Source organism: Cryptomeria japonica, chromosome 5 (genome assembly GCF_030272615.1).
Source record: "Cryptomeria japonica chromosome 5, Sugi_1.0, whole genome shotgun sequence".
Classification (NCBI taxonomy): Eukaryota; Viridiplantae; Streptophyta; class Pinopsida; order Cupressales; family Cupressaceae; genus Cryptomeria; species Cryptomeria japonica.
This window is the reverse complement of record NC_081409.1, coordinates 201,723,181-201,750,668: the sequence shown is the minus strand read 5'-3', so window position 1 is coordinate 201,750,668 and position 27,488 is coordinate 201,723,181. Positions and strand designations below refer to the sequence as shown.

The 27,488-nt window shown below is 32.9% G+C and overlaps 1 protein-coding gene and 3 pseudogenes across 1 annotated transcript; 2 read left to right on the top strand and 2 right to left on the bottom strand.

Annotated features, from left to right (window-relative positions):
- The first annotated feature begins 502 nt into the window (after positions 1-502).
- On the top strand, positions 503-2,256 carry LOC131043080 (uncharacterized; annotated as a pseudogene).
- Positions 2,257-8,594: 6,338 nt separating this feature from the next.
- Positions 8,595-9,155, bottom strand: LOC131043079 (18.1 kDa class I heat shock protein-like). Its single transcript, XM_057976425.2, has 2 exons — positions 8,927-9,155; positions 8,595-8,845 (listed from the first exon to the last, which is right to left on the bottom strand). Exons 1-2 carry the CDS (start codon positions 9,153-9,155, stop codon positions 8,595-8,597), a joined length of 480 nt encoding a protein of 159 aa, XP_057832408.1.
- Positions 9,156-12,674: 3,519 nt separating this feature from the next.
- LOC131043078 (probable boron transporter 2) lies at positions 12,675-17,795 on the bottom strand (annotated as a pseudogene).
- Positions 17,796-18,294: 499 nt separating this feature from the next.
- Positions 18,295-27,172, top strand: LOC131043077 (uncharacterized; annotated as a pseudogene).
- Positions 27,173-27,488: the final 316 nt, after the last annotated feature.

The window sequence follows — 27,488 nt, the reverse complement described above, 5'->3', positions numbered from 1 at the left end:
AATTTTCCTTTAAAATTGATTGGTGCATGTCAATATTGTATTTTGTAGGTATATTGTTATAGGAATATCATTATATTTTACTAAGATTTCCTTATGCCTTATTATAACTTTAATTTATAATTGAAAGCAAAATTGCCTTCTGTAGTCAAGAGTCTTTGGATGTATGATATTTAGGACTTTGAAGTTTAATGTATAACTGAAGGCAAAATTGACCTCTGCAGTCAAAGTCTTTGAATTTATAGTATTGTCTGATTTTTTTATACTGCAATCACAATAATTGAACAAGATTATAGTCAAGAGTCTTTGGATGTATGGTATTTAGAACTTTGAAGTTTAATGTATAACTGAAGGCAAAATTGACCTCTGTAGTCAATGTCTTTGAGTTTATAGTATTTTCTGGTTTTCTTATACTGCAATCACAATAATTGAATAGGTTCGTTGTGATCCACAATGGGGAAGGTGTTATGAATGTTACAGTGAAGATAATAAAGTAGTTCTAAAAATGGCAAAAATCATTGAAGGGCTACAGGTCTCTCCTCTCGAAGAACATCCTGATGGCTATCCATATGTGGGGGGATGGTATGCTAGCTTTGTTACCATTTTTCATTTATTCTGAAAACTCTTGGGAATGTTTTTCCTACTCATGATTTTCTTCTGTCCAAATGTTCAATTTCAGACTGAATGTTGTAGCTTGTGCCAAGCATTTGGTTGGAGATGGTGGAACAGAGGGAGGATTCAATGAACACAATACTCTGGCAACCTACTACGATCTTTTCCAGATTCACATGCATCCATACCTGTACTCCTTGGCAAAGGGTGTTTCAACTATCAGGGCTTCTTACTCTAGCTGGAATGGAGAAAAATTGCATGCAAACCAACACCTTCTAACTAGGATTTTGAAAATGAACTCGGATTCAAAGTAAGTAAATATGAAAAATAGAGTGATTCATTTTATTTATTTTCTGTAATAATAATTTTATTACAGAGGAAGAACTCTAATCAGACCACTACTTCCATTTGATTTCCAAAGCTTACCGATTTTTTTTTCTGATTAATACACGGAGCAGGGCCATTTAAGAAACGTGTCTTTTCTATTACAAGAAAATCATGAAATACCTGCCTAGACAATACGCAAGAAATCTTGAACTGATAATTGGCTTGATCATTTTGAGTACAGGGATTTATCATTTCAAATTGCGAAAATTACATCAGTAACCTTAAAGAATTAGTCAATTCAGGCAAGATTTCTATAAGCAGAATAGATGATGCAGTTAGGAGGATTCTCACAGTCAAGTTCATTGTTGGCTTGTTTGAACATCCCAAAACAGACAGATCATTGTTGGGCATGGTTGGAAATCTTGTGAGTAAAATGAAATCCACTTGCATTGCATGTATTTTTCACTTTGAGGACATTGTATTACAATGTTGACAAGAAGCAAGTGGATTTCATTTTGATTTTTAGTAAATTTTTGTTTTGGTTCAGGCTCACAGAGAAATAGCCTCTCGAAATAGCCAGAGAGGCAGTTTGCAAGTCACTGGTTCTCTTGAAGAATGGAAACAGGGGTGAGAAACCATTCTTACCTTTAAACAAAATGCCTAGAAGATACTAGTAGCGGGCAATCATGCAAACAATCTGGGATATCAGTGTGGTGGATGGACAATAAGCTGGGTAGGCAGCAGTGGATCCACGACTGTATGTAAAAATTTGATAACCCAGAAGGCTTGTGTCAAACTCATCTCCCTATATCATACTTAATGGTTTTGAGTCAATGTATCTGCCTATCTCATACTTAAGCAGAATTTAGATGACTATTGAGATAGATTCTTTCTTAGAGTAGAATATAGATGGATGGTAGAAGATAGCTAGTTTAAATGGGTCTAAGCAAGTGTTCACAATCTCAAATTTCTTCATTGCACCTTTAGGTCAACTGCTTCAATTTCCTACCTTGAGATAATGCTCTCTCCAAGATGATCTGCCCCTTATTATTTTTTATTTATATGATAATGTTGAAGCCTTTCCAGTTTAAGAACCAATTCTCAAGTAAAATTTATCTCTTTTTTTACAAGAACCACTATTCTGGTAGGGATCCAGGATGTTGATGGTGATTGTGTTCGATCCTTAACTGATTGGGATCATTGCTTTAGCGTGTGTGGACCTAAATTGGGTCTGATACTATCTAAGTTATGGATCGGCTTAATGTAACGTGTTTTTAGGACTTCTCTATGTGCTTACAGGATGACTTATGGGTTGGATGATATTTGTTTGGTCTCAGGTCGCCATGTTTTATAATTATGTAATCGGTTTTATTGTCTGGTGGCCGACCTAATTGTTCAAGGTCGAGGGTTTAATTGTTCAAGGTCGAGGGTTTGTATATATATGTGTATGATCTCTTTGTAGATCAAGTAGAGGATAAGGTAATGCAAGTGAATAATGAAATAATCATTCATGCAGAGGATTTGGTGGATCATAGGTGATCGAGTTGAGTTTATGCAAGAGCTTTAAGACCTCCGGTATTGAGCTTAATAGTTCATTCTTTCTTCCGGATTGTAGTTTGGATTTCTATGTAGTCAGTGAGACTCCTTTTTGTAATGAGTAGTGTGATCTAGGCCAACCTCCTTTTTGTAATGAGTAGTGTGATCTAGGCTGTTGGCCTTCTTGCAAGTGCAGGCCCCTCAATTTGTAATCACATACTTACTGCAAAAGTATTATCTGACTATCGATAGGCTTCCCACCATATTTTTTCCCTTTACCGGGTTTTCCATGTACAAATCTTGGTGTCATGTGGATGGTAACTATTCTCTAATTGTTGGTTGTGCTTAATTGGTATATCTACTATTTTGGTAATTGGTTTATGTATTCCGATATTGATCTTATGTGTTCGGGAATTCAAGTTTTAATTTTTTAATATTTCGACAATCTGGTGAAAACTAATTCACCTACCCCCTCTTAGTTTTCCTTCTGTTATTTGAACTGTCTAACACCACTCACATTCTCATGAAATAAATTATCCAAATTAGGCTCCTCACATTCTCATGAAATAAATTATCCAAATTAGGCTCCATAGATTTGGTAATTAAATCTTGGGAAGCCTTAATTTAACAACTTCTTCTCAGATAAATATTATAGGTAGGACTAATGGTAGTAAAACTAATGCACAAAGGAGGGAAATTTGAATTTGAATTTGCAAATTATGATTAAGCAATACAATTTTTTTTGAAAATGATCGATGGAATAATTAATTAAGAAAATTGAATTATGAATTTGAAAGATAAATGCATCTAGATCATAGAATAACTTTCATAAAAATTAGATCTCATAGTTACTTTGAAATATTATGTAATCCACATGATAAATTTTACAATTTAAAATTAGGGTTTTTGTAAATTCAGCCACTAAATTTATGTAATTCAATTTAAAAATAAGATCTAGCAACGAAATTTTGAATTTTAAATTGAATCATCAATTTTGAAATAATAAATCCAAATGAGACAATGCACAAGCTCAATTTTAGGATGAAATTTTAGGGTTTTTGTGAATTTAACCTATAAATTTTTCTTGCAAATGTAAGTTTGAATCTGATATATGAAAACCACTAATTTTTGGACTTAAGGTACCATTATATTAAGAGAGGAAAGTAAACCCAATGGATCTAGCCACAAATCAACAAGGTTAAGGACTAAGAATTCTATTGGATTTACTAGGTTTGAATTGTATTGAACTCTTTTTCAAGTTCACTTATAAAAATATTGAAATTAGCGTAAATGGGTTGGAATTGAAAAATAGAAAAGGGAAATAGGTTGGGAATAGAGGTTTACCTTAGGTTAAACCCTAGTTTTTAAATTAACCATGAATTAGAACGAAATATGATGGAATTGTAGTAATGGAAATGTTCTCTTTTGGAGGGAGATGCTGAATAATGATTGAAATACAAACTCTATACCTCCTTGTGAAGTTTTGTTTGTCTTCACATGTAATTAGGGTTTCATGATGTCTTCAATAACAAATAACATGAAAGTCAACTCTAATGCTTGAATCTTGACGTTATCTCTACTTCAATGCTTGAAAGAAGACTGCTTGTGTTCACACACTTTAAATTGGATGCTCGATTGCTTAAATTGATTGATCAATATTTTGTTGAATTCCAATTGTATATCCAAATGAGAGGGGTAGTCCTCCTTTTATACTTGCCTATCTAAAAACAACTTAGTTTTTTGACATGAGCCAAAATGGGGTCAGGATTCCTGGTCTTGACCAATCAGGCACTAGAATATAAGGGGAGATGAAGTGCAGGGTAAAAAATACTTTGTTCAGGCCTCAGCACACAAATACCAAGGGGAGGGCCCATATGAGGTCAAAATTATAAGGAAATATAATTTAGGATGCTACACCTTTTTATCTATAGGTTTAGTTAAAGGAAATTTAGGCATAGTATAACCATTTTCTACTACCATCCAAACATCAACTTCTAAGGAAGAAATATAGATTTCCATTATAATGCTCCAAAATCCATAATTTGTGCCATCAAATAAAGGTACCCTATTTGATAATGAAACTTCTAGGTTAGTGATGTGTTCTATTAACATAATCTGCTTAGACTAATTAAGTCTCTAAACAAGCACTATCTCTAATAGTAATTGTAGAACACACATTTTCTATTCAAAGGGGGGTGAATTAGTAGTAAATAAAACATGAACTCTTATCCAGTTAAATCTTTCGAAGAACTTATTCAAATATTATAACCTTAATTCTAAAATAAAAGCACCAAACTGAAATCTAAGAGATAGATCACACAAAGTAACCAATGCACAAGGGACTATGTGGAAACCCGAGATGGGAAGACTAACAAACTGAGAACCAACTTAGCATTCTTAAGGCGTTAACAAAAAGAATGCTACAAATATATCATTCCAACTTTGAAAAATTTTAGTTAGCACTATTAGAATTATATATTGAAACATTAAAACTGATTACTATTTCTGTTGAGATGTTTTGATTAGATTTACAAATCATAGTGGTATTATCTTCTAAACAAACTTCAATAAAAGAACTATCAATAATCTTCTGAAATGATGTTTACAAACTTAGAAATACTCATCAAATAACTTACAATATACTTCTTTTATTTGAATTACAATTCTATTCAAAACTCTATAATGTTCACCACAAAATGATCATATACATGTATTCATAGCACTTCGTCAAGTACTGTTATTGAATGCCCTTCACAATATTGCAAGATGAGTTCTCCCTTCTTTTATTTTGAAACTACAAGTACTTGTATCAACATAACTCATCCTCCTGAAATATGAGACTAAAAATAAGAAAATCTTAAGAGATTTCAACACCAAATAATATGTAGTCTAGAATACAATTTGAAACAACTAGTGATAAAAGAAAAGAATATTTATTAGTTTGGTGACTATGAAATCTATGAGGAATTCTTATTCTATTATCTATAGGCAATGTCATCTCTACATATCTCCTTTTAATGTCAGTGACAAATACAAATATGTGTGTTTGTTTCACAATGTCTAACACCATTTGCAAAATATGATAAAGGAAAATCCCCTAAAACAAACAATAATGCCAATTACACTAATGTGTCCTATGATTGTACTATCAACCCTATCATTAAATTGGAAAAAAATGTGTCTAATAAAATCATAAAAGGCATAGCCCCAGAATGCAGTGTCATTATTTTGATCCTTGACCTCTTCCGTATATGATGTTTACACAAAGCCATTTTGGAAAAATCTTACAAGAGACATTTGTCCTTGCCAATCTAAATGTGGACTAGTTTCAAGCCATTGTGGGACACCATTCTACCTCTCATTGCCTTACATTCACCAAATAATATGACACATCTCAACAACAATCACACAGTGCACTACTTCACATTGAATCTTTCCTCCATAAACACTAGATAAAATAAGTCTTGGTAGATGGAGGAGTAGGTCTCATTTTTCCACTTTGAAAGTTGTCATAACACAGGGATAATTTGAAAATGCTATAGATTCTAGAAAACATATGATGATGAACGCCCCTCAAAAGGGAAAATCATTCCACCTCTCCAAATTGGGCTACTAACAAAGGATGTGGTATGCCAAATCCTTGATGTTGATCTCACATACAATATACTTTTGGGACAACCTTGAATACTTGCAATGAATGTAGTGCCTTCAACATACCATCAATGTATCAAGTTCCCACACAATAGAACATAAGTCATAGGTAAAGGTGATCCAGACCCATACATGTATTTAAGGCAACTAATGGACTCTCCCAAGATTTATGGTAGATAACATACTTTAAAGCAGCCATCAACAATCATCATAAAATAGGATCCCACTACTTTCGAAAGATGGGGTGAAATGGAAGAAGATATTTACAAGATGTTTTACAAAGAACCAAATGAATAGCTTGATCAAGACCACATCACAATACTAATTGAAAATTATGAAAAAGGCGTCAATTTTTTGCAAAAGGTGGGTATGATGGGAAAGGTCCTCTTGGACTATAAAAGAAAGGCATCACCGAAGTTAGTAACAAAGAAATAGAGGACAAAGGGACTTGGTTTTCCACCACTAAGGTTACATGATCTTGACTCTCAAGAGAAATTGCAAATTATTTATCCCACTTCCACCAATGATCAAAATAAGGAAAGACAGTATTGTAAATCATCTAGGAAACCTTTAGAGAACTTTAGAAAGGGTATCAAACATTTTAGTCACAAAAAATATTAAAATAAAAATAAATGATGAGTTTTTTTTCTGACAACCGCACTAGGATGGTTTTTGACCCCAAAAACTAAAAAGAAAGGAAGCATATGATGGTGAAAACCTCCCTACATTGTAGAATTTAAAAGAATCTTTTTTTCTTTTCTCTAAGCTTTGAATTGCAGAGTTGATTTATTTGAAATAATATTGACAAGTGAATCCTAATAGAAAAACTAATATGATTTCTGATCAACAACCTAAATGAATCAAAGCTGGAAATGTCTTGAACTGAATCTCTTCCACACTTCAACAGCTTACACCTGTTGTACATAAATTAATGTTTCGAACGCCGCTTTTTTTATGTCATGTATAGGACAAACACGCTTATAAATTCCAACTGAATTACTTCATGCATTATCATTATTACTCTGTAAAGTCTATACCTCTCAAGGAATTAAAAGAGACAGAAATATATAAAACAATCTGAATATTTACATCAACCTTCTAAGTAACTGTTCTAATAAACTTCAGATATGATTTTTATATTAATTATCGTGGAATCCCAAAAGACCATAAGAACATACCCACACCTTAAGTTGCGATCCACAACCAGATAAGCTAGGACCATTCCTCTATAAAGCATTATAAACTCACAACTTATAGCTCGAAGAGATGGACTCTCAAAAGAGAGTGCATACAAAATGAAAACCATAAAATATATAGCAAATTCATCACTTAGAGTGCATACAAAATTAAAACCATAAAATATATAGCAAATTCATCACTTACCAAGGAGAGGGAGGACGGATTAAAATATTATCTGCCAAACTACCCTAGCTATAAAGCATGCGAAACCTGCAGATAGAATAGCGGGTAGAGTTTAGAATTAATGTGAATAAGATCCTCCTTGAGTGCTTTCATTTAATGCCGAGGATTAAGAGCAGATATCGATGATTATGGAGGATATAGACATGATAGATTTTGTGGCGTAGTTGGGATTATTTCCAACAACCTCTATCCCAATCCCAGAGCGAACTGTTGCATCAGTTTCAAACTGCTTCTCACCTGGCACTCGCTATGGGGCCCTTTAAACAGCACCCCATAGCCCCTACTAAATTTCCTTATTTCTAGGCACCCCTGCCCCTCCGTATAGGCTATGGGGTGCTGTTTAAAGGGCCCCATAGCCGGTGCGTTCTCACATAAACTCTGCAAGATTTCCAATTTAAAAAGAAAAGATGATCATCCTATCCTCCTTTTATGCGTGCGAATACAACATTTCCCTTGAGAATTTATGTCTGTCGATTCCTGTGCGAATACATTTAACAGAGAAAAAGTGAGAAGGAAAATAATAATAACTCTGTATCCAATTTTCCACAAAATATATCTAAATGAAGAATGCTTATTCACCGTGCTTTGAATTATTCTTCTGTTTAAGTAAAATTTCTTAAAGCTGTCCTTTCAAACATTGTTTAAGGTGATAGAAATTTCACAGAATCCAACAAAATATGAAGATAGTGATGCATATTCCTTGCAGTTCAAAATATTTGGTCAGTTTCATTTGATGGACTTTAAATGGAGTAATCTTTTTACAAGTTTTTGATTTTGACAATGTTTTTCCTTACAAAGATTTATTATTAAACTAATTAAAACAATAGTAAAAAAGATCCTCAATTATTTACTTAAAACTATAAACTTATTCACTTATTAGAAATCAAACAAAAACATATTTTCAACTGATTTTCAAATATAATGTTTTTCACTTAGTCTCTTCGGGCTAAGATTGTTTATCGATAAACCCTAACAGAACATTTTTGATAACACTCAAGAAATCGATGACAAACAGAGACTATATTTAGCATATTTCAATGACAATGTATTTAGCAGATTTCAATGGCTTTGAACTGAGTATCAGGCTGCTTGGGCACTGTGACAGTGAGTACTCCATTTTCCATGCCAGCTTTAACCTCATCCACCTTCGCATTCTCAGGTAGTGTGAAACGCCTCAGGAACCTTCCTTTGAACCGTTCACAACGGAGATAATTCTTGCCCCCTTCTATGCTGCGTTCTCCTCTTATTTCCAGAATCCGACCGTCTACCACTCCTAATTTAACCGCCACTTTATCCACTCCTGCAGCGAAACAGAGTCCGGCAAAAATTTCTTGATGCAAAATCGAAATGAAAATGAAACCCTAAATAAATAAATACTTACCGGCAAGGTCGGCGTTAAAGACATGAGCATCCGCAGTTTCATTCCAATCTACAGGTGGAAAAAATGTAGTTTCATTCCAAGAAATGAAACTATCAGGCATTTTGTAACGAGGGTCGACGATTTTGGCATAACTATTAGCCAAGTCGCTGCGGTTCATTTCGTAATAATTCCCGAAGTCTCTGCGGGTCATTTCGTTATAATTCACGAAGTCTCTGTGGATATCAGACATTTCGTAACAATTTCGCCAAATCAAAAGGAAAAACTTCTTCTAGCTTCACGCGTGACCTCTCTTGTTAGATCGGCCTTGAAGAAAATGGCAGATTGAAGCGTCTTATATATGTTTCTCAAATTTGTTTCAGAAGTTTCTCAAAGGACCAGATATTTATAGCACGTTAGGGTAACCGTTATTGCTAAAACATTGTAACTTATTCAAACGATTGCAAAAATAAATTTTATTGTTAATAAGTTAATAATAATATACAATTTGTTTAGCCATTTTGTAATATATTATAATATTTTTAAATATACAAATTTACTCCATCCACTTTATAGAATAAAACTAGCATAGTTATATTCTAAAAATTTATGTAGTGGTTATAGCATTATGATTATCAACAAACATTGTTAATCAGTTAATAATAAATAACGGTCATAACTATCTTATATTTTATTATATATTTAAAAATATAGATTTGTATCATCCAATTTATATGACTAGAATTAATATATTTACATTTTAAAAAACGTATGCAAAATAAAAATCATGGCATTGGGATATACCAACAAATATTGTCAGTGAATAACTAATATAACAATCTTATATTGTATAAATGGATGATCCCTCAATGCCTCCTATTTGGGAGGTCAAAAAAGCAATGCAAAATAGAAGCCATGAGATATTGATTTAGCAGCAAATATTGTTAGTAAAAATAATATACAACTAGCGGAGTGATCTTATATTTGATTATAACATTTAAAAATATAGATTTACCCCACCCAATTTATGCTAACAAAGATAACTTACTTATATTCTCAAAAAGTCTATATAAAATAACTATCATTGCATTGTGATTTCCTAACAAATATTGCTATTAAATAAATAATATACAGCTAGCATATCAATCTTGTACTTTATTATAATATTTAAAAACATAGGTTTACTCCATCCAATTTACATGAGTACAACTTCCATGCTTATATTTTGAATAATCTATGTAAAATAGAACTAATGACATTTTGATTTAATAATATACAACCTATCTTGAATGCTTATATTTTAATAAAATTGTGCAAAATAGTAGTCATGGCATTGTGATTAGTAATAAATATTGTTAATGGACCTAGCATACTTATATTTTAAAAATTAATGTAAACTAAGAATCATGACATTGTGACTTATCACCATATATTGTTAGTTAATAAATAATATACAATTTGCATATAGACCTTATATTTCATTATAACATTGGAAAATACAGATTTATCCACATCCTATTTAGAGCTCACTACCATTCTTATATATTTTAAAAATATATGCAAAATAGGAGTTATGAAATTGTGATATACTAAGAAATATTATTAGTCAATAAATAATATAAATAACATAAAACTAGCATTACAACTTTATATTTTATTATAATATTTAAAAAATATATTTCTCTCAATGTACTTTAGATGAGCCATACTTATATTTTAAAAATCCATACAAAATACTAGGCATCACATTGTGATTTACTAACAAAAATTGTTAGAAAATTAATAACATACAATTGACTAAGTGACCTTACATTTTATTATAATAGTTAAAATCATATTTACCTCCATCTAATTTACAAGAGCCAATAAGAATTCATTGATTTTAAATATCTATTTAAAATCAATGGAGAGATATCAATTTAGAGATAAGTTATAAATTAAAATAAAGAAGCTTATTTTTTATTTTCTTAATAATTTAGAATAAAAGCATATTATAGTTTTTTAGATTTTCAAAATTATACAATTTTATAAAAAATAAAATAAAAATAAAAATATGTTTTCTTAGACACTAGCTTTGTTCTTTAGGTTCGCTATCTATATTTTTTTTAGGTTGGCTAGCTCTATTTTTTTGAGGCTCGCTATCTATATTTTTTTTAGGCTCCCTATCTGTAACTTTTTGTGCTCATGGTCAAGCTCTTCTCCTCTAGGAGTGAGGGGCACTAATGGCCAAGAAACTATTCATCCTGACTTACATAATACATTAAGAAATAGAGAGGGTGTGGGAAGATGTATAGAGAGAGAGAGAGAGAAGAAAAATAAAAATATGTTTTCTTAGACACTAGCTTTGTTCTTTAGGCTCGCTATCTGTATTTTTTTTAGGATGGCTGTCTGTATGTTCTTGAGGCTCGCTCTCTGTATTTTTTTTTTTTAGGCTAGCTATCTGTATTTTTTTAGGCTCATGGTCACGCTCTTCTCCTCTAGGAGTGAGGGGCACTAATGGCCAAGAAACTATTCATCGTGACTTAGCTTTCTGAATGAAATATGATTCCAATAAGTAGTTTAAATAGCAAAATAAAACTATGATTATGAGGCAAATAGATTATGCATGCAATGGCGAGGAGTGGCATCACAAAATAAGAGATATAATGATGCTCCGGAAAATGAGATCATGCTGCTTCGATAATCAAAAAATGAAACGCCGATAGTCAAGGGAAAAGACTATGCATGGCAGACAACACAGCAAACAACAAAGCTTAACAAGGAGGAGTGGCATCTAGAAAAGGGGAACTTTCCCAAAAATAACAATGAAAATGGTGTGATACAAAACAAGCTAAAAATCAATAGGATGAAGTTAAGGTGAAATTAAATACTCATATCTTTCATGGAGTGTGCTTTTGAAAAACCAGCTATAAGAGCCAAAAGAATATTAGCAAGTAAAATAAAAAACATGCATCTATATTATATATAAAATTAAAAAAAATTAAAGAAAAGAAGATATTTTGTTTTCATTGGTCTAAATAATTTTATTTAATAACCATTTAAACATTTAAGGAATAATTCAATCATGTAGAGTCAAATTGAATTCAACAATTAATAATTTATATTCTTCTTAGCTAAAATATCCATAATGTGAATAATCTGAAATAAGAAAGTGTGAAATCTTAAATAATAAGTCTAGGAAGAGGGACCAGTAGTTGAACGGGATCCAATAGTCGTTATAGCAATTGTGCTCATAATATCTACTCTTACCACAAATAAATAAAATATCATAACAAAAAATACCTTCAAACCTTAGTTGTAGATAGTTAAGTGTCCATTTTACATTTTTAAAAAAACGGGAGTTCTTACGATATTTCATGTGAGGGCTACATGTTGATGAAGTTAGCCCTAACTACTACTAATCCCTCTCTCCTAAGTGCACATATATTAAGGAATAATTCAATCATGTAAAGTTAACTCAGAGAATTCAAAAAATAAATATTTACAAAATATCAAAAAATAAATATTTACAAAATATCAAAAAATTGAAATTTATTATCAATTATTTGATAGAAACAAATCAAGGATCAAATCATTTACACAATATCAAAAAAAATTCCTCGCAATTAATAATTGAATAAAACATGTTCATTAAATCTAAAACTCAAAAAATTAACAAAACATGACTTCAAATTAAGAAATCATCTATAACACCTCAACAAAAATATGCTAATATGACGTCATATCTGGTGACATAGTTAACTCACCGAATAAAGGACCATAGAAATTTGAGTTATTCAAAACTACAGGGTATGATTTTGAGAGGTGACAAATTAGGGTTTACTACCAAAGACTCTCCCCTATTCATATGCCTGAGCTGATTGATGCGAGGACTATATGCTCGTTCAGATTCTCCAAGATGTGGACTAAAAGTATTCCTGGCTTCACCAGGCTGTGCGCTTTCACTTGAAATAGTTATCTTTGGACTACGCGTGTCTAATTTCACCACGGCTTCGTGTAATCATCTCATCCGAAATTTCACCTTCATCTGCTTTTGACCCACCAGCGTCCTGTGATATAATACAAATTATATTGTTCAATTATTGGTACAAAATTATAAGGCAATCATGATTTTTCTAAACTAGAAATGTGATAAATGCATCATCTTACACTATTTGTTGTGTCGATTGGTATTGCAGGTGACTCTTCGTACTCAGCTGCATCCAATTCTTGAAGATGTGGTCCTTTGTAAAACCTTGGAAGAACATACTGTCTTATGGGCACCAACAACATTATAAGCAATGGAAAAAGCACACCAGCTGTGGGAATCAAGGTTATGCCAAAACAAGCCAGTAAATAGCATGTCTGGAATATAGTAAACATCACAATTCTTTTGAAAGGCACTTTTTCAATGAATGAAGCATGATGCTTCTCCAGAACCCTGTAACAACAATGTTTGATTAGTTCTGAACTCTAGCAAATTATCTTCAAGAACTTGATTTTCATTGAAAGAAAGAAGAAAGATGGGGGTACAGTTTTAGTATAATCCAAATCAATCCATACACGAATCTACGGCTTGGAGCAGTGAATACAAGCAGTATCCTTTCCCAGAATTGATTTCCAGGCAAACTCTCTATGGCCATGAAAGAAAAGTAGCCCCAAAGGACAGAAGTGGGGATCCTTTTAAGGACAGGCATTGCACCAAGACAACAAACCACCATTATAGCTTGCGACAAGTTACTAGGTCTTTTTTCCTTAACTTCAATGGGTAGGAGGTCATCTATGTCCTCAACATTGAAAACTGATTCATCAACTGGAGCATCTATACTTTTATCACTTGCAGCTAACTGAATAGTGGTATCCTTTAATTGGTTAAGTGCCTGCATAATTAGGGTATCCAGTAAGCCAATAAATCAATGGGTCAAAGTCTTAAACCATAAAAATTACCTAGAACAAAACAATGGGCTTCTTACCCAGGTAGGTGGTGGCTGGTACACCAATGGAGTTTGCATTCGCTGGTAAGTTTCTTGCATGTGTCCATATAACTCCCCTAAGTTGGAATTGGCCCGAATGCTTTCATGAGCTGTTCTTACTAACTTTTTGCGCACCAACTGTACTAAAACACTTGTCATTAGAAACTATATAGCAAAATAGTGCCACTGTGTTATGTTTATAGTGATTAAAATTTATAGGCACCTGATGTTTGAGAGTAGCTAAACTTTTAGTGTGCATGGGCGATTGAGGAATAACACCATTTGAAGGCGGTATACCAAGTAGACCACATAAAATAACCTGTAATAAAATAAGAAAACTTTAAATAACCAGCAGGGAGGTTTGTAAAATATTTACAATTAGAATAAATTAACTCTGGATTTATCTTATAGATAATCTAGAAAAATAGATACTAATTAACACAAAATCTTGTTTTCTGCTTATTTATCAATTACTCATACAATGATAAACATTCACAATAATCAATACATAATAAAGATAAAACCAATGATCAGTGACAATTGATAATAAAAATAGACTAATCCAAAAATTACAAAACATTTTGATATATATAATCATATTCATGCAGTTTTTTAATCATATTTATGCAATTTTACCTACCAAAAATCCCAGCAGAAGCATGTCATAATGAAATGAAGATGGCTTCTTCAAATTGAATTCTTTTTGTTGGGCAAGTTGGGATGCCACGCTATGGTCAAAATAATAAAGCACGGTAATCATTGTAGCAGGAATAATTGCTCCAATGATATATATAAATGGCACATCAAGCATATCCTGTTTCAAGTAAATAGTATTATTAGGTGCATCTGCCCAACTTCCATTGAAGACAATATTTCTTCAGAAATGTGGTTAGTTCAAAGTGAACTTCAGCATCCCATGGAAACAATTTTGAGTAATTTGACACGATTCAAATACCAAACTTCCAAATCAATCAATCACTCAACTCTTGTATTCATCTGGAACTTTCAAAAAAATTAAAAAAAAAAACTCTTAAACCAAATCTTGGGACTGTGTACCTTAACAACTGTCCAGTTGGCATAGGCATTAGGCGACCATGGATTAGGAGTGAAAAGCAGCCGGGGAATTCCACTTGGAACATGATTGACTGGAGCATATGAAACTCCAGTCCACACAATGACCATCAATGGTACTCCATAATCAGCAATAAGACCTCGCAGTGATCCTGTAAATACAAAATTAGGTTTAAAACTGCAGTTAGAAAAGTCCCCTAGAAGACAATAATTTATTTCAGCATGCATGGATATCCTTTATTCTTCTTTCGTTAAAATTAAAAGTGAATCGGTGAACTACTAAAGTAATCTTATCATAAAGAAAGCTGTAGTCCATTCCACAGTAAGAAGCATGCATAGCTTTCCATCACATGGCTGACTTTTCTATTGTTTCTTAATGTCTAGCAAACAAATTATGACCACAGAGATGGAAGAGAAGAAAAAAACCAACAAAGGACAATTTAAAGTGTTACAAAAGTCAAATCAGGGAATGGGTGAGGAATATCATATAAAGAGCAATTGAGGAAAATCAGGAAGAATAGGTGAGGAAAATCAAAGGAAAGATTGAGTATAGACTAGAACTGGATTAGGTTGAAACATAGATACCTGTCCCATAACGCCAGGATCGGGCTTTGCGGCTCCGTAGTCCACTGAATAGAAGTCCAAATGAGAGAACCGACGCAAACATTCCATTCGCGAAACGCCATGAGGGTTGGAACTGCTCAAGTTTTACATTTCCCCTATCTGGGACACGAAACTCATTCACAAGGCCCTGTAACAGATGGCTAGCTTTTAATCTCTCTGGGTATCTTCAAAAACTATCCTTAGATTTTTTTCTGATTTTATACTTCATCTTATTAAAAAGATGTCAATAAATATCTTATTTTCATTGAAATTTAGTCATTGAAATGAATGATATTCCAAATTAATTTTTCAAATAATTCAAAAGATTACAATATATAAGATTTAATTCAATAATTTTTCCTTTTTGAATCAAAATGTTTATTTTAGAACCTTTTCACTTAGATAAGTTATACATTTAGAATTAGAGTTAAGGAACTTTCATTTTTTAACTTAAATGTTTATTTTGAAACTTTTTTCAATTGGGTAAACTATATATTTAGAATTACAGTCAACAATCTTTTTTTTTTGAACTTAAATGTTTATTTTGGAATCTTTTTCAATTGTGTAAACTGTACATTTAGAATTACAGTCAATATCTTTCCTTTTTCAACCAAAATGTTTATTTTGAAATGTTCCTCGGTTGAGTAAACTATATATTTAAAATTAGAGTCAATAATCTTTTCTTTTTGAATTCAAATGTTTATTTCAGAACCTCTTCTTCATTTGGATAAAGTATATATTTACAATTAGAATCAATAATCTTTCATTTTTGAACTAAAATGTTTATTTAAAAATCTTTTTCAGTTGAATAAACTATAGATTTAGAATTAGAACCAATATCTTTTTTTTTTAACCCCCAAAACATCTCAGTTAGAACATTTTTAATCAATGATTTTATAAGCAGAAATTTTATATGTCATATTTAGAAAGGACAATCATAACAAAATTTGTCAATAGTGGCATGTTGTGATGGTTAAGTTGTGTTATTGTTCTTGCCATCAAGATTCAAATCCCACTTATTCATAGCTCAGATCAAAAGCGTTTACCCCTTAAAAAAATAAAAATATCATAACAAAATTTCTTGTTCACAAAGACACTGAGTCCTAATAGAATACTAACTCTTGATCTTTAGTAATCATGCAACAATTGTCTCCCACTATTTTGTGCCGTTACTAACTATTCTAAACATAGCAAATACTATTAGACTTGTCTCCTAAATCTAGGGGATAGGTTTGATCATGCCTCTGAAAACACAAAAATTAGTTTACATCATTCTCCCCTTCTTTTAAAATTTTGAACCTCTTGGTTTAAGCTTATTTGCATGAGAATCATCCTTTTGACCATCCTTTTTGACTTGAAGAATCAAGCCATGGTGTTCCCTTCCACCAAATTAAATTTTTTCTTAAATCTTCACTTCTTTTTTTTTCTTTTGCTTCCAACCACTTGTTGGAATAGAGATCCTCCTCCTTTGCCAGTTTATCTTCTTCTTTTTGCAACTCCTTGAAGGCTTGGGAATCCTCCACTGAAAAATCATCATTATTTTTCATAAATCATTTAAAACAGAAATAAAGTTAAAGGAATAAAAATCTCCCAGTGGTTCCTTCTCCTCCTCTGTGTTCTGCCATTTAGGCATGCTTTCTTTTTCATATTTCGTGAGATGGTCTTCTTGTCTTAGCTTAGTGTGATGTTGTTAACAATACAAATTCTTTTAGACATTGTCCTTTATACCATAACTGTACTTACTCTCAACCTCAATCATCCTTGTTCCTTCCTCTCTTTGAAATACCACCTCTTTTGCTGGCTGCTTTGCTTACTCTATTCAATTTCTCTTCTGTTCTTAAAGTTGATTGATAACTTCATCTACAGAATTCACCTTGAGTAAGGTTAACTCATTTTGTAGCTGGAATCTAAGTCTATTAATATACCTGGCCATAGTATGCGCATTGTCTTCTTGCAAATTAGTTCAGCTTCATAGATTCTTCAGTGTAGGCAGATATGGAGGACTCCTCCTATTTGAAGTTCTGAAATTCTCTAAAAAGCTCTACTCATAATCTGAAGGGATGAATCTAGTCTTTAAATGCTTCAATATCTTTGGCCACAACTTAATTTTCACCTTTCATTGACTCCTAGTGTTTTGAAGATTCTCCCACCATAGAGTTGCATGACCTCATCTTTGAAGCAGGAATGTCAACCTTGACTCTAGTTCCTTGTTTGTTGATGGCCTCAATAAATCTCTCCATTGGGTCTATGACTGCTGCTCCCACCATTTTGTGCCATTACTAACTATTCTAAACCTCCTAAATCTGGGGGATCGGTTTGATCGTACATCCTAAAATCACAGGAGTTAGTTTGCATCACAATCTATGATTTATCTAGTTTGATAAGATTTGTTGGATGTCTATTGTGATCGAGTACCAGAAGGTCTAGTAGTTATTGCTAGCTTCAATGTATTAGTTCTCTAATTTTCCTTTAAAATGCTTGGTGCATGTCAATATTGTATTTTGTAGGTATATTGTTATAGGAATATCATTATAGTTTACTAAGATTTCTTGATGCCTTATTATAACTTTAATGTATAATTGAAAGTGAAATTGCCTTCCGTAGTCAAGAGTCTTTGGGTGTATGATATTTAGGACTTTGAAGTTTAATGTATAACTGAAGGCAAAATTGACCTCTGCAGTCAAAGTCTTTGAGTTTATAGTATTGTCTGGTCTTTGTATACTGCAATCACAATAATTGAACAAGAATATAGTCAAGAGTCTTTGGATGTATGGTATTTAGAACTTTGAAGTTTAATGTATAACTGAAGGCAAAATTGACCTCTGTAGTCAAAGTCTTTGAGTTTATAGTATTGTCTGGTTTTCTTATACTGCAATCACAATAATTGAACAGGTTTGTTGTGATCCACGATGGGGAAGGTGTTATGAATGTTACAGTGAAGATACTGAAGTAGTTCTAAAAATGCCAGAAATCATTGAAGGGCTACAAGGCTCTCCTCTTGAAGAACATCCTAATGGCTATCCATATGTGGGGGGATGGTATGCTAGCTTTGTTACCATTTTTCATTTATTTTGAAAACTCTTGGGAATGTTTTTCCTAGTCATTATTTTCTTCTATTCAAAAGTTTAATTTCAGACTGAATGTTGTAGCTTGTGCCAAGCATTTGGTTGGAGATGGTGGAATAGAGGGAGGATTCAATGAATACAATACTCTAGCAACCTACTACGATCTTTTCCAGATTCACATGCATCCATACCTGTACTCCTTGGCAAAGGGTGTTTCAACTATCATGGCTTCTTACTCTAGCTGCAACGAAGAAAAAATGCATGCAAACCAACACCTTCTAACTAGGATTTTGAAAGATGAACTCGGATTCAAAGTAAGTAAATATGACAAATAGAGTGATTCATTTTATTTATTTTCTATAATATTTTTATTACAGAGGAAGAACTCTAATCAGAACACTACTTCCATTGGATTTCCAAAGCTTACCGATTTTTTTTTCTGATTAATACACGGAGCAGGGCCATTTAAGAAACATGTCTTTTCTATTACAAGAAAATCATGAAATACCTGCCTAGACAATACGCAAGAAATCTTGAACTGATAATTGGCTTGATCATTTTGAGTACAGGGATTTATCATTTCAAATTGCGAAAATTACATCAGTAACCTTAAAGAATTAGTCAATTCAGGCCAGATTTCTATAAGCAGAATAGATGATGCAGTTAGGAGGATTCTCACAGTCAAGTTCATTGTTGGCTTGTTTGAACATCCCAAAACAGACAGATCATTGTTGGGCATGGTTGGAAATCTTGTGAGTAAAATGAAATCCACTTGCATTGCATGTATTTTTCACTTTGAGGACATTGTATTACAATGTTGACAAGAAGCAAGTGGATTTCATTTTGATTTTTAGTAAATTTTTGTTTTGGTTCAGGCTCACAGAGAAATAGCCTCTCGAAATAGCCAGAGAGGCAGTTTGCAAGTCACTGGTTCTCTTGAAGAATGGAAACAGGGGTGAGAAACCATTCTTACCTTTAAACAAGAATGCCTAGAAGATACTAGTAGCGGGCAATCATGCAGACAATCTGGGATATCAGTGTGGTGGATGGACAATAAGCTGGGTAGGCAGCAGTGGATCCACGACTGTATGTAAAAATTTGATAACCCAGAAGGCTTGTGTCAAACTCATCTCCCTATATCATACTTAATGGTTTTGAGTCAATGTCATCTGCCTATCTCATACTTAAGCAGAATTTAGATGACTATTGAGATAGATTCTTTCTTAGAGTAGAATATAGATGGAGGGTAGAAGATAGCTAGTTTAAATGGGTCTAAGCAAGTGTTCACAATCTCAAATTTCTTCATTGCACCTTTAGATCAACTGCTTCAATTTCCTACCTTGAGATAATGCTCTCTCCAAGATGATCTGCCCCTTATTATTTTTTATTTATATGATAATGTTGAAGCCTTTCCAGTTTAAGAACCAATTCTCAAGTAAAATTTATCTCTTTTTTTACAAGAACCACTATTCTGGTAGGGATCCAGGATGTTGATGGTGATTGTGTTCGATCCTTAACTGATTGGGATCATTGCTTTAGCGTGTGTGGACCTAAATTGGGTCTGATACTATCTAAGTTATGGATCGGCTTAATGTAACGTGTTTTTAGGACTTCTCTATGTGCTTACAGGATGACTTATGGGTTGGATGATATTTGTTTGGTCTCAGGTCGCCATGTTTTATAATTATGTAATCGGTTTTATTGTCTGGTGGCCGACCTAATTGTTCAAGGTCGAGGGTTTGTATATATATGTGTATGATCTCTTTGTAGATCAAGTAGAGGATAAGGTAATGCAAGTGAATAATGAAATAATCATTCATGCAGAGGATTTGGTTGATCATAGGTGATCGAGTTGGGTTTATGAAAGAGCTTTAAGACCTCCGGTATTGAGCTTAATAGTTCATTCTTTCTTCCGGATTGTAGTTTGGATTTCTATGTAGTCAGTGAGACTCCTTTTTGTAATGAGTAGTGTGATCTAGGCCAACCTCCTTTTTGTAATGAGTAGTGTGATCTAGGTTGTTGGCCTTCTTGCAAGTGCAGGCCCCTCAATTTGTAATCACATACTTACTGCAGAAGTATTATCTGACTGTCGGTAGGCTTCCCACCGTATTTTTTCCCTTTACCAGGTTTTCCATGTACAAATCTTGGTGTCATGTGGAAGGTAACTATTCTCTAATTGTTGGTTGTGCTTAATTGGTATATCTACTATTTTGGTAATTGGTTTATGTATTCCGATATTGATCTTATGTGTTCGGGTATTAAAGTTTTAATTTTTTAAGATTTCGACAATCTGGTGAAAACTAATTCACCTACCCCGTCTTAGTTTTCCTTCGGGTATTTGAACTCTCTAACACCACTCACATTCTCATGAAATAAATTATCCAAATTAGGCTCCTCGCATTCTCATGAAATAAATTATCCAAATTAGGCTCCATAGATTTGGTAATTAAACCTTGGGAAGCCTTAATTTCACAACTTCTTCTCAGATAAATATTATAGGTAGGACTAATGGTAGTAAAAGTGATGCACAAAGGAGGGAAATTTGAATTTGAATTTGCAAATTATGATTAAGCAATACAACATTTTTTGAAAATGATTGATTGAATAATTAATTAAGAAATTTGAATTAAGAATTTGAAAGATAAATGCATCTAGATCATAGAATAACTTTCATAAAAATTAGATCTCATAGTTACTTTGAAATATTATGTAATCTAATTGATAAATTTTACAATTTAAAATTAGGGTTTTTGTAAATTCAGCCACTAAATTTAGGTAATTAAATTTAATAATAAGATCTAGGAATGAAATTTTGAATTTTAAATTAAATCATCAATTTTGAAATAATAAATCCAAATGAGACAACGCACAAGCTCAATTTTAGGATGAAATTTTAGGGTTTTTGTGAATTTAACCTATAAATTTTTCTTGCAAATGTAAATTTGAATCTGATATATGAAAACGACTAATTTTTGGACTTAGGTACCATTATATTAAGAGAGGGAAGTAAACCCAATGGATCTAGCCACAAATCAACAAGGTTGAGGACTAAGAATTCTATTGGATTTACTAGGTTTGAATTGTATTGAACTCTTTTTTAAGTTCACTTATAAAAATGTTGAAATTAGGGTAAATGGGTTGGAATTGATGTAAAAAATGCATAAACGGTAAGCTATAGTCATAAGATTGATTCTGTTAATTATAGGTTCGTACCTATTCCTATGAAAAATAGAAAAGGGAAATAGGTTGGGAATAGGGGTTTACCTTAGGTTAAACCCTAGTTTTTAAGATAACCATGAATTAGAAGGAAATATGATGGAATTGCAGTAATGGAAATGTTCTCTTTTGGAGGGAGATGCTGAATAATGATTGAAATACAAACTCCATACCTCCTTGTGAAGTTTTGTTTGTCTCCACGTGTAATTAGGGTTTCATGATGTCTTCAATAACAAATAACATGAATGTCAACTCTAATGCTTGAATCTTGACCTTATCTCTAGTTCAATGCTTGAAAGAAGACTGCTTGTGTTCACACACTTTAAATTGGATGCTCGATTGCTTAAATTGATTGATCAATATTTTGTTGAATTCCAATTGTATATCCAAATGAGAGGGGTAGACCTCCTTTTATACCTGCCTATCTAAAAACAACTTAGTTTTTTGACATGAGCCAAAATGGGGTCAGGATTCTTGCTCAAATCTTGTGACTATTAAGGGGCCCAAAAATGGGTCCTAATTGGGAGGAATAGGGTGCTTGCACCCTGGTCTTCACCAATCAGGCACTAGAATATAAGGGGAGATGAAGTGCAGGGTAAAAAATATGGCAAATATGCATGGTATGAAAAGAATCCAATCTTCGTTTAGGCCTCAGCACACAAATACCAAGGGGAGGGCCCATATGAGGACAAAATTATAAGGAAATATAATTTAGGACGCTACACCTTTTTATCTATAGGATTAGTTAAAGGAAATTTAGGCATAGTATAGCCATTTTCTACTACCATCCAAACATCAACTTCTAAGGAAGAAATATAGATTTCCATTATAATGCTCCAAAATCCATAATTTGTGCCATCAAACAAAGGTACCCTATTTGATAATGAAACTTCTAGGTTAGTGATGTGTTCTATTAACATAATCTGCTTAGACTAACTAAGTCTCTAAACAAGCACTATCTCTAATACTAATTGTAGAACACACGTTTACTATTCAAAGGGGGGTGAATTAGTAGTAAATAAAATTTGAACTCTTATCCAGTTAATTCTTTTGAAGAACTTATTCAAATATTATAAACTTAATTCTAAAATGAAAGCACCAAACTGAAATCTAAGAGATAGATCACACAAAGTAACCAATGCACAAGGGACTATGTGGAAACACGAGATGGTAAGACCACAATGAGAAATGTTGCTAGGATCTACTATCCTCATCCAACCTCATATTTAAAAAATTTACAAACTTTTAGGGCACTAGCACAAGGAATCACCAAATACCCTATGAGAGCACCAACTCCCTACAAAACTCTCAACATAACAAACTGAGAGCCAACTTAGAATTCTTAAGGCGTTTAACAAAAGAATGTTACAAATATATCATTCCAAATTTGAAAAAATTTAGTTAGCACTATTAGAATTATATATTGAAACATTAAAAACTGATTACTATTTCCTTTGAGATGTTTTGATTAGATTTACAAATCACAGTGGTATTATATTCTAAACAAACTTCAATAAATGAACTATCAATAATCTTCTGAAATGATGTTTACAAACTTAGAAATACTCATCAAATAACTTACAATATACTTCTTTTATTTGAATTACAATTCTATTCAAAACTCTAAAATGTTCACCACAAAATGATCATATACTTGTATTCATAGCACTTCGTCAAGTACTGTTATTGAATGCCCTTCACAATATTGAAAGATGAGTTCTCCCTTCTTTTCTTTTGAAACTACATGTACTTGTATCAACATAACTCATCCTCCTGAAATATGAGACTAAAAATAAGAATATCTTAAGAGATTTCAACATGAAATAATATGTAGTCTAGAATACAATTTGAAACAACCAATGATAAAAGAAAAGAATATTTATGAGTTTGGTGACTATGAAATCTATGAGGAATTCTTATTCTATTATCTATAGGCAATGCCATCTCTACATATCTCCTTTTAATGTCAATGACAAATACAAATATGTGTGTTTGTTTCATAATGTCTAACACCATTTGCAAAATATGATAAAGGAAAAGCCCCTAAAACAAACAATAATGCCAATTACACTAATGTGCCCTATGATTGTACTATCAACCCTATCATTAAATTGGAAAAAAAATGTGTCTAACAAAATCGTAAAAGGCATAGCCCTAGAATGCAGTGTCATTATTTTGATCCTTGACCTCTTGCGTATTTGATGTTTGCACAAAGCCATTTTGGAAAAATCTTACAACAGACATTTGTCCCTGCCAATCTAAATGTGGACCAGTTTCAAGCCATGGTGGGAAACCATTCTACCTCTCATTGCCTTACATTCACCAAATAATATAACACATCTCTACAAGAACCACACAATGCACCACTTCACATTGAATCTTTCCTCCATAAAAACACTAGATAAAATGAGTCTTGGTAGATGGAGGAGTAGGTCTCAATATTTCCACTTTGAAAGTTGTCATAACACTGGGATTATTTGAAAATGCTATAGATTCTAGAAAACATATGATGATCAACGCCCCTCAAAAGGGAAAATCATTCCACCTCTCCAAATTGGGCTACTAACAAAGGATGTGGTATGCCAAGTCCTTGATGTTGATCTCACATACAATATACTTTTGGGACAACCTTGAATACTTGCAATGAATGTAGTGCCTTCAACATACCATCAATGTATCAAGTTCCCACACAATAGAACATAAGTCATAGTTAAAGGTGATCCAGACCCATACATTTATTGCAATAGTATCTAAAACCACTAAAAGATTTCACTTGAAAGCAAGCAGAGCTCAAAGGGAAATTCAAGGACAAAGACGTGGGAGGATATAATCTAAATCAAACCATGTATTTAAGGAAACTAATGGACTCTCCCAAGATTTATGGTAGATCACATACTTTAGAGCAGGCATCAACAATGATCATAAAATAGGATAACACTACTTTCAAAAGATGGGGTGAAATGGAAGAAGATATTTACAAGATGTTTTACAAAGAACCAAATGAATAGTTTGATCAAGACCACATCACAATACTAATTGAAAATTATGAAAAAGGCATCAATTTTTCGCAAAAGGTGGGTATGATGGGAAAGGTCCTCTTGGACTATAAAAGAAAGGCATCACCGAAGTTAGTACCAAAGAAATAGAGGACAAAGGGACTTGGTTTTCCACCACTAAGGTTACATGATCTTGACTCTCAAGAGAAATTGCAAATTATTTATCCCACTTCCACCAATGATCAAAATAAGGAAAGACGGTATTGTAAATCATCTAGTAATTATGACATTGTAGAAACCTTCAGAGAACTTTAGAAAGGGTATCAAACATTTTAGTCACAAAAATTATTAAAATAAAAATAAATGATGAGTTTTTTTTCTGACAACCGCACCAGGATGGTTTCTGACCCCAAAAACTAAAAAGAAAGGAAGCATATGATGGTGAAAACCTCCCTACATTGTAGAATTTAAAAGAATCTTTTTTTCTTTTCTCTAAGCTTTGAATTGCAGAGTTGATTTATTTGAAATAATATTGACAAGTGAATCCTAATAGAAAAACTAATATGATTTCTGATCAACAACCTAAATGAATCAAAGCTGGAAATGTCCCTTTTTTAAACTCCCAAGAATATTTTAACCTTCATATCACCAGCCGAATCTCTGCCACACATCAACAGCTTACACCTGTTGTACAGAAGTTATCATTATTACTCTGTAAAGTCTAAACCTCTCAAGGAATTAAAAGAGACAAAAATATATAAAACGATCTGAATATTTACATCAACCTTCTAAGTAACTGTTCTAATAAACTTCAGATATGATTTTTATATTCATTATCGTGGAATCCCAAAAGACCATGGGAACATACCCACGCCTTAAGTTGCGATCCACAACCGGATAAGCTAGGACCGAAGCCCTTTTCAGATATGATTTCATTACTCTATAAACCATTATAAACTCACAACTTATAGCTCCAAGAGATGGACTCTCAAAAGAGAGTGCATACAAAATGAAAACCATAAAATATATAGCAAATTCATCACTTAGAATGCATACAAAATGAAAACCATAAAATATATAGCAAATTCATCACTTACCAAGGAGTGGGAGGACGGAATAAAATATTATCTACCAAACTACCCTAGCTATAAAGCATGCGAAACCTGCAGATAGAACAACGGGTAGAGTGTAGAATTAATGTGAATAAGATCCTCCTTGAGTGCTTTCATTTAATGCTGAGGATTAAGAGCAGATATCGATAATTATGGAGGATATAGACATGATAGATTTCGTGGTGTAGTTGGGATTATTTCCAACAACCTCTAACCCAATCCCAACGTCCTATTTTCTCCTGGTGTATTAAATGGACTGATGTTTTTGCTGCTTCCCAGAGAGAACTGTTGCATCAGTTTCAAACTGCTTCTCACCTGGCATTCGCTATGAGGCCCTTTAAACAGCACCCCATAGCCCCTACTAAATTTCCTTATTTCTAGGCACCCCTGCCCCTTCGTATAGGCTATGGGGTGCTGTTTAAAGGGCCCCATAGCCGGTGCGTTCTCACCTAAACTCTGCAAGATTTCCAATTTAAAAAGAATAAAAGATCACCCTATCCTCCTTTTATGCGTGCGAATACAACATTTCCCTTGAGAATTTATGTCTGTCGATTCCTGTGCGAATACATTTAACAGAGCAAAAGTGAGAAGGAAAATAATAATAACTCTGTATCCAATGTTCCACAAAATATATCTAAATGAAGAATGCTTATTCACGGTGCTTTGAATTATTCTTCTGTTTAAGTAAAATTTCTGAAAGCTGTCCTTTCAAACATTGTTTAAGGTGATAGAATTTTCACAGAATCCAACAAAATATGAAGATAGTGATGCATATTCCTTGCAGTTCAAAATATTTGGTCAGTTTCATTTGATGGACTTTAAATGGAGTAATCTTTTTACAAGTTTTTTATTTTGACAATGTTTTTCCTTACAAAGATTTATTATTAAACTAATTAAAACAATAGTAAAAAAGATCCTCAATTATTTACTTAAAACTATAAACTTATTCACTTATTAGAAATCAAACAAAAACATATTTTCAACTGATTTTCAAATAATTGACAATTACTTGGGTTACAAGAAAAAAATTGATCTTACATACTGGGCAGAAGCTCTCAGACCCACAGAATGGGCTATAGAATCTGAATTAAGAAGAGAAGGCAAGAATTTTTTTTTTCCCTTTCGTGGGCTGGCCTTTTTGAACGAAAAAAGATTCAGACTTCAATTGGCAATAGGCATTTAACATTGGATTACATCTGGGAATTTCTGACTTGCAGAATTGACGCCATTGAAAGCTTGTCAAGCCCTTTCTTAAAATGATGATATTCTCAACATATACAAGAGCATAGTTACAATAAACGCTTGAGAGACATGAAGAAGAAAGCCATGGAGGATTTTGGAAGAGATACAACCAGTGACTTTTTATGATGTTTTGATTTTTGGAAGGAAATCAAATACAAGTAGCACAGGGATGGGAGCTCTATTAAGGTTAATGGCGGATTACTGTCATAATGGTGATTATTTATAGACGGTGCGGGTGCAAATGTATACGAATGGAACCTGCCCCTTTGTTTCCTTGTAAAAGAAATGGGCTCCATGTGAGCTTCACTTGCAGACAAGCCCCATAAAAT

Excerpts from the sequence above, each read along its gene's own strand:
- LOC131043079 (XM_057976425.2), bottom strand. The coding sequence starts at position 9,155 with ATGTCTGATATCCACAGAGACTTCGTGAATTATAACGAAATGACCCGC. Across the intron at positions 8,846-8,926 it reads CTTTAACGCCGACCTTGCCG|GAGTGGATAAAGTGGCGGTT; the intron begins GTAAGTATTTAT and ends GTTTCGCTGCAG.